Genomic DNA, 9961 nt, shown 5'->3' with positions numbered 1-9961 from the left:
AGTCGTGCAGAGAGGTTGTGGGTGTTCACCACATCTGTTTCAGGTACAGGACAAACCTGCAGGGAGTGCAGCTGCTGGCACACAGCCTTCACCGTACCAGTCTGCCCAGCTCTGACAAAGCTCTTCACACTTCACAAAGTTGACTTTATCCTCCTCTGCTGTGGTTCTAGCCTGTTTTCAGCTTTTAATATGACAACGGTTTGAAATCTTTAGGAGTCACGACACCGTCAGTCATTATCCCGTCTGTCAGTTATGAGTCACTCAAGGAGATATTTATAGTAATATTGATATTTATAGATATTAACTAACTTATTCGTTGGATGCATAAGATGATATTTTAAAAGTACAAATAGCAATGTGACCATCACCCCTACGTTCTTTTCATCTTATTACAGCGAGTGTATCTTCAATAGCAACAACAGATACATATTGCTGAGATTTCTATGAGACCTAGTTTTGTTTAGATTCCCCTGACAGGAAGCCACATGGTTCGGACTCTGCCTGGGGCTGAACGACTTCTGATGTTCCGTCCTCAGACCTCCTGATCAAGTGGAACATGTCACAGGGGTGGACGCAAATGACCTCAACCTTATGAGCCTGTTATGTCATTCTATCAGGGAGAAAAAGAGTCATGAGCAAGTGGTTCAGACAACAGTATGGATGCTCTGTGGCCAACAAAAGAAGACTGTTGGTGGGATGCTAAAATGAATCCATTCTAACACTGTTTCTTTGATTTCAGGCCTGCATGAGGAAATATACTAACATTCATCTGACAACATGTTTTTCCAGCATCAGGCTTAATTTGAACTGTATGGTTGATTGTATCCTGCACAGCCCCACATAGTACAGTACGATCAGTGCCAAATATATTTGGATAATCATTAACACATCTGATCTACCTGAAAAAATGAATTATCCTAAAACCGTGAACCCATTAGTGATTATCTGCAGAGTGAGAAAGCTGAAGTGACTGTACCGATGCTGGTTGTTAGTCTCTTACTGATCCCAGAACTCACTGGTTCTTGATCTGGTTCTGACCAGTCTCTTTCTTTATCGGCTTATGATGAAGTTCATTAAACTGCTGGAGGCAAATGTTTTACCAGCTCTTGCACCTTTTCATTGACTTTGAATTCAATCAGGCTGCATCTTAAATTTCTCACACACATTTCTTTAGTTTTGTCGAGTAGAAACTCTTAAATCTGATTTGGTGACATTCATGTTGCCCTTTCAGGCAAAAGATTGTATGATCCATGTCATTTTATGACACAACTACCTTGTTATTATAGATCCCAGCCATATAATAAAATTAAATCTGTCAATAGGACACCTATCCCCTGATGTCAGCTGATGATATGCAGAACAAAACGCTCTGAAGCCGTTGCTCGGTCATAGCAGGGATCCTGATCCCTTCTCACAGCAACAGTTTGTCGATACCAGGCGACAGTGTGGCCTGTACACAATGACCTGCAGGGAATTGATCTACATACAGCACAGTGGTGACGTGATGTATCAGTCAGTGACGAGGTCCGTCTGTTGCAGGTCATGTAATGGAAACTTCAGATTTGATTAGTGAAATCGATGCCTCTGAGCTGTAGGAGTCAGTAAACATGTCGCTGTGGTTGAAACCAGAGAAGCTTCCAGGTGTAGGGACATTTTACACAAATAGCAAACAAGTCCAGCCTGTGGAGCTCTGGTAGTAAACGGCATGTGTTGAGATAACAGCCACTTATAAAACCCTGCTAGCTGCAAAGTAGATAAACATAACTGAGGAATCTTTATAGCAGGGAACCTTTACACTTGGGTTCTGTTTTTTTAGGGAAGCCTTTCTGTCTGTTATGTAAAAGCACCTCTCAGCTCACTCATGCATGAACACAAAGAAACATGGACATGAGGTGTTGGACACTGCATCTGTTTCCTGTCCGTATTTGAAACGGGACAATGATACATGTGGATTCCACCCCTGTTTTCTTTCTTTTATTTGTACTTATGTAAAAAAGTAGGCCACAGTATCAGGTGAATAGAAGACGCCTAAACCTCGAATGATAAAAGCAAAGATAAGCGAGTGTTTGGGAGGCAGAGATGTGCTTTCAGGTGTCCCCCCTACACAAAACCTGCTGATGTGATGAGTATCTCATTAAAAACACTAAAAAGCCTCACAAATCCAATCGCGGATTCCACATAATGAATCGGGCAGCCTGTCTGTCGGAGGGTCAGCCCGTGATTTTTCTCTCTCTCCTCTGTTATTATGCCATTTCCTCCCTGTTAACGGAAAGACCGAAATAACCCAGCTGAAATCTATGGCTCTCCAGGGGCAAAGCTTTTGTGCCGGAGCAAGTGGAAAACAAGAGCAGTGTTGGTTGAATGGGACACTGCGAGATATAAGGTTTCACGGGCTCATGGGGCTCGGCCCACAGTCACGGCTCATTACATGAGCAGGCTGTATTCAGACCCACCGAGAAGTGTCGTGTGAGATGCTCCGCGTGTATGAAGGGGATGTTGTAGCCTGGACTCTTGTCTGAGGCTGAACGATGGCTCAGTGCACAGTGATGAAATAATCTGTAGGTACCTGCAACAGTGTATTTAGTGAACTGAGAGTGGAGAGGTTATGATCCCAGCTCAGGGAAACTAAAGTTCAATGCCACAAAACCTCTCCTCCTTCTGCTTCTCTGATTTTTGTATCCATGATGTCAGAGGTAGGTTCATCATTTTGGTCCAGACTCAAATTTCTCAACAGCTGTTAGATTGATCCCCATTATATTTTGGCATTCGTGATCCCCAGGGAATTAACCTCAATAGCTTTGGTGAGCTTTTCCTTAGCATCACCATAAGGTCAAAGTTTTCCATTATCCTATAAATTATATAAACATCTACATGTTGGGTTTGGTATGTTTTGGTACAGATAGTCATGGTTCTCAGAAGATGTATCGTAATGATTCGGGTGATCCTTTAACTTTTCCCCAGGCACCACCATGAGGTTGGCATTCAGGGTTTTGGTGTCAGACCACTAGCATGAGTACATGCTAAACTATGTTGGTGAGCATGGTACTCACTACTTGCTAATATTGCATGTTCGAATTTTCTCGATTAGCATGCTAGGAGTTAGCGTAACTCTGTCTTTGTGGTTGATTTTATGCTCGATAACCCAAGTTTCCAGCCACCACTGCATAAAATACTAACATCTACATGGAAGTCTCTCAGACACAGTTGATTGTATTGAATCCACATCTTCAATAATGAATTAAAGTCTTAAAGTAATTAAAGTCTTTGTCCACTGATGTATCTGTTCTCCACTTCAGCCGGGGCAGCACCTCAGAGGACACGGCCCACAAAGTGTCTCCTAAAACAGGTGACCATGAAAACGACCTGTACCCACACACAGAGTGCACTTGCACACATAGATACTGACACAACTCCCAGCAGACGGCTGTCAGATTCAAACTAATGAGAGCTGAGGCTGGCACCATAATGCATTTCTCTCTCTCTCTCTCTCTCTCGCTGTCTGTCTGTGTCTTTCTCGCCCTCAGCCATCACCCCGATGCCTGCGCTGGACTCATACACATCATCGTCTCCTGAAAAACACCAGCAAAGTCCACCTCAACTTAGAAGCTCTGCATAACTCTAATCCCATGTTAGGTGTATAAATGACCCTCGGCGGTGGTTTGTGTAATTGTAGAGTGTGTTGATTACACACCTCCACCCTACAAATTGTAGCGTTCCGTGTCTTCCTCATCTGCCCGCAGCTCTGAGCTACAATTTGCATACAGCATCTGATTATGATCTGAGGGCTTGAGGGGACATGTTGCTCTCTTCTTAGAAATTGATTCATACGTTTTCCTCAGAAGGCTGCTGTGCCTCCGTGCTCTGACTCAACCCCTCTGACATCTCTTGTGCAACTGGTGAAAAATCAAGTCCAGGCACCGTCTCAGTTGTTTTTATTGTTCAGAATGAAGCTGCGTGGATGCCTGGAAGTGATGATGCTCATCTGGAGAGTTTCCCCGCGGCAACGTTCGACGAGGAGCTAATGAGGAAACTCTGCTCTTCTGCTTCTGTGGCAAGTCGGGTCTTGACCTCCAGGTTCTGAAGGGTGCTTCAGTCAGAAAGTAGTTCTCTCTGTGAATTATGAATGGGATCAGCTTTGATGAAGGGTTGTCATGTGTTTGCGAGTTATCACTGCAGAGAGACCTTGTGTTCACTGAACCCTGTTACATATTTGTATAGAGTGGCCTATATATACATTGTTAGAGAGCACATTGACTCAAGTGCTGTGGGCTATCCTTTAGATTCCATACCTCTTTCTTCTTTTACTGCACTCAGAAAAACATATTATACTTGATAGAAGATATCATTGTTTTTAGGAATAAAGAGTCCAATGGCTCACCTGATTGAGCAGGCGCCTCACGTACGGTGCCGTGAGTCCTCCTCCCCTGGCCTCAGGTTCTGTTTTGACCCTGCCCTTTGCTGCAAGTCTTCCCAGCGCTCACTCCCCCCTGCAACTATTTTGATATTTGATTAATCATTTTGGTCTTTTTCGAACACTAGTTCAGGCCTCTTAGTTTTGAAGACTTGCTGCTTTTCTTTGATTAACGTGACAGTTAACAGAATACCCTGGGGGGAGGTTGAACTGTAGAATCGTAAAACATAATCAAGATAATAATCACCAGATTACTAAATGAGAAAATTATAATTTATTGGAGCCTTTCACAGCAGTGTTGTTGTCTTCAGTTGTTTTTTTATTTACAACTAGGTCACACACTCATCCTGTTTTAATAACTTTTTACCGCTTGAAACCTGTAATTTTCCAGAAAGCATGAAAGAATGAAAGGCAAAAGCAAACAGGCTTCTGTGACTGACAGTTGAATGTATAGCCTCCTTCCCTGTGACTCACACACGTCTGACAGTCGGTCAAATAAACACCTGAGTGTTCGAGTGTGTTCAAGGGAAAAGTTAACGTGACATGTGAAAAACTCACAGCCTCCTTTTTTCTACTTCTCTCTTATCAGTCCGGAACTCTGCTCACTCCCTTGGCAGCGTGAAACACTTTCTAGAAACACTTGTCGTCAGCAAACACTTTCAGACACTTTAATTGTAAGAATGAGCTATCTGCACATGTGGCTGATTTCCAGGCAACGCTGGGAGACTGCGAGACCTCCATTGCTTGTGCAGAGGTGGGGCACCAGAGCGCCTTCATGGAAATGTAGGTCAGGGAGAAACGCGGAGCTGTAAATGCGTCGAGCAGCTGCACAAAGCGGGAGCAGCAGTTTAATGGCCTGTTGCTACGTCTTTATGTTTATGAGTCCTGGCCGTCCACTAATTACATTAAGCGGGGCATATGCTGATGATGTCATGCTGTCTTTGTGTAATAAGCGTGGCCTCCGTGGAGCTGCAGCTGGTGTAGACAGGGCACCAGACCACATGAGGAACTGAAGCTCGCTGGGTGGGTTTCTGTGCTCGGCTGATGTTTCGGTCTGTGTGTGTGTGTGTGTGTGTGTGTGTGTACTCATGTTGTGGGGACCTAAAACTGTTTACATTGTCACATTGTGGGGACTTGTTTTCTTATGGGGGCAAGTTAAAGTTAGGTTAGATTAAGGTTAAGGTTAAGGTTAAAGTTAAGGCTATGGTTAGGTTAAGTTAGATTTAGTTTAAGGTTCGGTTTAGGTTAGGTTAGGGTTTGGCACGTAGTAATATGGTTAAGGCTTAGGAATAAGTCTGCCTGAAATCAATGTAAATCAATGTAATGTCCTCTGAAGTCATGGAGACATGACTGTGTGTTTTGTGTAAGCTATGAGTTTGTGAGTTTGTGTGTGTGTGTGTGTGTGTGTGTGTGTGTGTGTGTGTGTGTGTGTGCGAGTGTGTGTCTCCCCGCTCATAATGAGCCACTGTGAAGCTTTTGATGGGATTCACCCACCGCTGGCTGAAACACACTGACCCCCCCTCACTGTGGATTTTCATTCTAAATCCATGGCGGGAATGTTTTTTGTTTTTAGTGAATACCTCAGCGTGGCAAACGGTTTTGTGCCAGCTGGTGAAACACAGTTTGTCCACATAACAATCCCCATATTCACCTCCTCTGGGCAACAGAGAGCCTGTTCTCTCCCTCCTCTGGCTTTACTCAGCCCTGTTGGCGTGCAGCGTCAGTGTATTGAGTGAGGCAGAGCATCTCTGCATGGTTTAAACTGGACTCTGGAGGTGCAGCCCTGACACACACATCAATATTCGCGTGTTTGAGATAATACTGTTATATTCGTCTCAGCCAAATGACTTGTAAGAACAGCCTGGTTTGTGTGGAGGCCGGCTGCTGTGCGTGAAAGTGAAAGTGACAGTTCTTCCACTTCTAGATCCGCAGCCGCCGAAGTTGTAACACTGCTGATAGGTCACATCCCTCACTGACCACAGGGTCTGTTTCTTTTGCTGCAAAGACTATATGTGACGTAGCGACTTTCAACATGAACTAATTTAATCTTTTATTAGCTGCTCTGCCACTTAAAAGCTGACATCTTGATGAAGTGGAGCTGACATCCATCACCACTTGTGCATACTGTTCTGATTTCAGTAAAAGGGGCACGCGTGGAGGAATTTTTACCTGCTGGATCGATTGTATATTCTCTGAAATGTCCAACCCAAGGAGGACGGATAGCAGATAAATAACTGACTGTGTTGTTTCAGGACATCTGGTGTGTCTGCTGCCTTGTCATTAAAGGATCCATGTAATGTTCTAAAAGCTTGTGCTCATGGTGACGTCCTCCTCTGGCCTGGTTTCCCCGAGGCCAGTCTCAATGAATGGGCCTTTAGTACCTTAACTGAATAACTTTTACAGCCTGTTCCCTGAAAGCACATCGGTAAAAAAAGAAAGTGCATAAATCCAGCCGAGAATATTGAATCAAAAACATTTACAGAAAAACAGATGTCCTAGATATAATATTAATACTAGAGAGCTGAGAAACGCAGCGTCTTTGTGTTTCCAGCCTCTGTGACTTGTGTTCACCAGCAAAAATCTGACCTCGATCTCAGACTCTCTAAATCCCCTCTCATATTAAAGAGCACTGGAGGGAAACATGGCCCACTTGTCTTCCAACTCACATCGACATAAAACGTCAACGTTTTTTGAAATCATTTTCTTTTTTTATTATTTATAATTCTATGAGGTTCACATAACAAACCACATTTTATTCTTTTAAAAAATAACATATTTATACTTAAAACATCTTACTTTACATCATAATACATACAGGTGTTTTTTTCTTTTGCACGGCAAAGATATGACACTTATGTTTCAGACAACAAACATATTATTTACATGTAGTCAACATAATACTTGAATTAATTCCACAACAGTGCAAAGTAAAATAATGAGCAGGCTGTTACAGGGAAATTAAGGATGCCTGTTCAGACCCACTGAACCACTGAGGGAAAACGTGCTTTAAACCGGAACGTTGTTTGGATCATTATGAGCATTGCTCAACAGAAAAAAGCCTTTTTCACGAGAGAGAAAAAACGTTAGGTAAACAAGCTCGAAGCTACAACAAGTCCTCTTAAATAAAAGAGACGGAATTAGTGCCTGCGCCCTGAGTCGCGCTGGGATTTTGCCGGTTCCACCAGTTATTTCTCAGACAGGCATGCACTTGTTTGTCCACTTTGTCCTGTGGTCACACGATCTCAAACTTGTGTGTCCGTGTGAATTGTCCCAGAACCCGAGAGGATCTTCTGTGGATCCTCTCAGTGAGTCGCGGAGGCACAGATCAGACGAACTCGCCCCAAACACAGCGAGAGAGGAGATGTCTCTTTACAAAGGAGACATCGTGGCTCAACAAAACAATCAGAGGCGCACAGAAACACCAGAGAACATTCAGGCAATTTCCTGCACCTTCACCTCCCCAAACCCGTTGGAGAGCGGAGCGGGGTCCTGGTTGCTCTCTAAGGAGGACTCGCTCCCCGTGCTCTCCCCGGAGAGGAGTCTGGTGACCCTCAGGTCCGCTTTCAGGGTCTGCACGTCGTTTCCTATGCTCATCTCCCCCAGGTCATTGATAATCTGAGTCAACTCCTGTTTACCGTTGGTAACAGAATCCTCGTCCGTGTCCAGAACGTCCTCACACTCAAAGTGCATCGCTTTCTCCTCCTCCTCCTCCCCGACCAGGTCCTCCGTGATGGAGCCCAGCTTGGGCGCGCTCCGGCTGCGCTCCACCGGGGGTTTGTAGTAACACTGTCCGTTCAGCAGCTTCCTGAGGGGGACCAGCGGGATGGTCTGCTCCCCGATGAGCTGCTGCTGCTGGTGCCGGGCATCGTCCCTCCGCTTTAGCCTCTTGAACTCGGCCAGAGCCGTGGCCGAGGTCTGGTACAGGAGCAGCGCCATGGCCTTCGCCTTCTCCGGCTTGGACACCAGCACCGCGTGGCAGCGCAGCATCACCGCCTTGTGCTTCATCTCGTGCCTGTAAATCCAAGCGAACACCTTGGGAAGCCTCGGGTCCGCGACGCAGTAGGTTATCCGGTGCAGCAGGTACAGGTGTCCCGGCCGCTTGGCTTTGTCGTCCACATGCACCATGCGGATGCCCTGCGAGCTGATGGTCAGGCGCATCTTGGTGCCGTTCTTGCCCATCTCGCTCTTGCCCCAGATCTTGCTCACCGCCACGTCCGTGCAGCCGTCCCCCTTGGACTGGATGGTGGTGGCGTTGCCCAGGTAGAGCACCGTGTAAGTGGGGTCCTCGCTGGTGATCTTCACCTTTTTCCTCTTGGACTTGAACATGCTGCCCACCCTGTTGAGCGCGCTCTCGGGGCAGGACTTGGCGAAGGAGGTGAGCGCGGAGTAGTTGAGACTCACCGCATAGCCCTTCTGCTTGGACTGCTTGTCTTCCTCTATCAGGTCGAACTTGTTCTTCTTCCACGGCAGCATTTTAGCGCTGGTTCCAGTCAACAGCAGCACTGGGAGAGAAAGAGAGTAAACTTTTGATTATTCTACGTCTCGACCCTACAGGTGTTTGCTGCCTGTCACGTCATAGGAGGTATTCTGTAAGAGCTGAGCGCGGAGCACCGTACGTCATGTGTCCAGTGCGTAAAGTGCTCCTGTCCATAGTGTGGCTCCAGGTCCTATCTCATCGTAGAGCAGTGAAGTGACTGATGCAGACAGAGGAGCTGCACGGCTTATATACAGGGACAAACCATCTCTGCGCCGCTGCAGGGGTGGAGGGAACCAAGTGTCGACAGATGCGTGTTGGTTTGTGTTGGAAAGGCTCATTGATGGAAAACTCTCACATGTGTCCGCTGTTTTCTAAAGGCTGCAGGAAGTGTACAGTTTGTATGAGTTATTTTTTAAATTAAAAATGACTCCAGGTATAGAGGCTGCACTGAGTATTTAGTTGTAACAGTGACCCGCAATAATTACATTGTTGTTTGTTACAGTTTTAATGTCGTTATGAAATAAAACATCAGAAAGTATAATTAGTCATTTTGTATATGAAATTAACACATAACATTCATAATTTTATTATAAGATATCAAGTGAACACAAATCAAATAAGTTCATGAAAAGTGTATACTATGTCAATATTCTGTAATTATTTATTTTTATTTTATTTATTCTGTTGACTTATTTTATATTTTCATTCTATCTATCTATCTATCTCTCTCTCTCTCTCTCTCTCTCTCTCTCTCTCTCTCTATCTATCTATCTATCTATCTATCTATCTCTCTCTCTCTCTCTCTCTCTATCTATCTATCTATCTATCTATCTCTCTCTCTCTATCTCTCTCTCTCTCTCTCTCTCTCTCTCTATCTATCTATCTATCTATCTATCTATCTATCTATCTATCTCTCTCTCTCTCTCTCTCTCTCTCTCTCTCTCTCTCTCTCTATCTATCTATCTATCTATCTATCTCTCTCTATCTCTCTTCTCTCTCTCTCTCTCTCTCTCTATCTCTTCTCTATCTATCTCTCTCTCTATCTCTCTCTCTCTCTCTCTCTCTCTCTCTCT

At 44.8% G+C, this 9961-nt stretch overlaps 1 protein-coding gene across 1 annotated transcript; it reads right to left on the bottom strand.

The window, feature by feature from the left end:
• Positions 1 to 7097: 7097 nt before the first annotated feature.
• Positions 7098 to 9154, bottom strand: fam43a (family with sequence similarity 43 member A). The gene is made up of 2 exons (XM_035177227.2): positions 9028 to 9154; positions 7098 to 8913 (listed from the first exon to the last, which is right to left on the bottom strand). The coding sequence occupies exon 2, from the start codon at positions 8882 to 8884 to the stop codon at positions 7844 to 7846; it is 1041 nt and encodes a 346-aa protein (XP_035033118.1). The 5' UTR covers positions 8885 to 8913; positions 9028 to 9154; the 3' UTR covers positions 7098 to 7843.
• Positions 9155 to 9961: the final 807 nt, after the last annotated feature.

This window comes from Hippoglossus stenolepis, chromosome 14, assembly GCF_022539355.2.
Source record: "Hippoglossus stenolepis isolate QCI-W04-F060 chromosome 14, HSTE1.2, whole genome shotgun sequence".
NCBI lineage: Eukaryota > Metazoa > Chordata > Actinopteri > Pleuronectiformes > Pleuronectidae > Hippoglossus > Hippoglossus stenolepis.
This window is presented reverse-complemented; position numbering and strand designations above follow the sequence as displayed.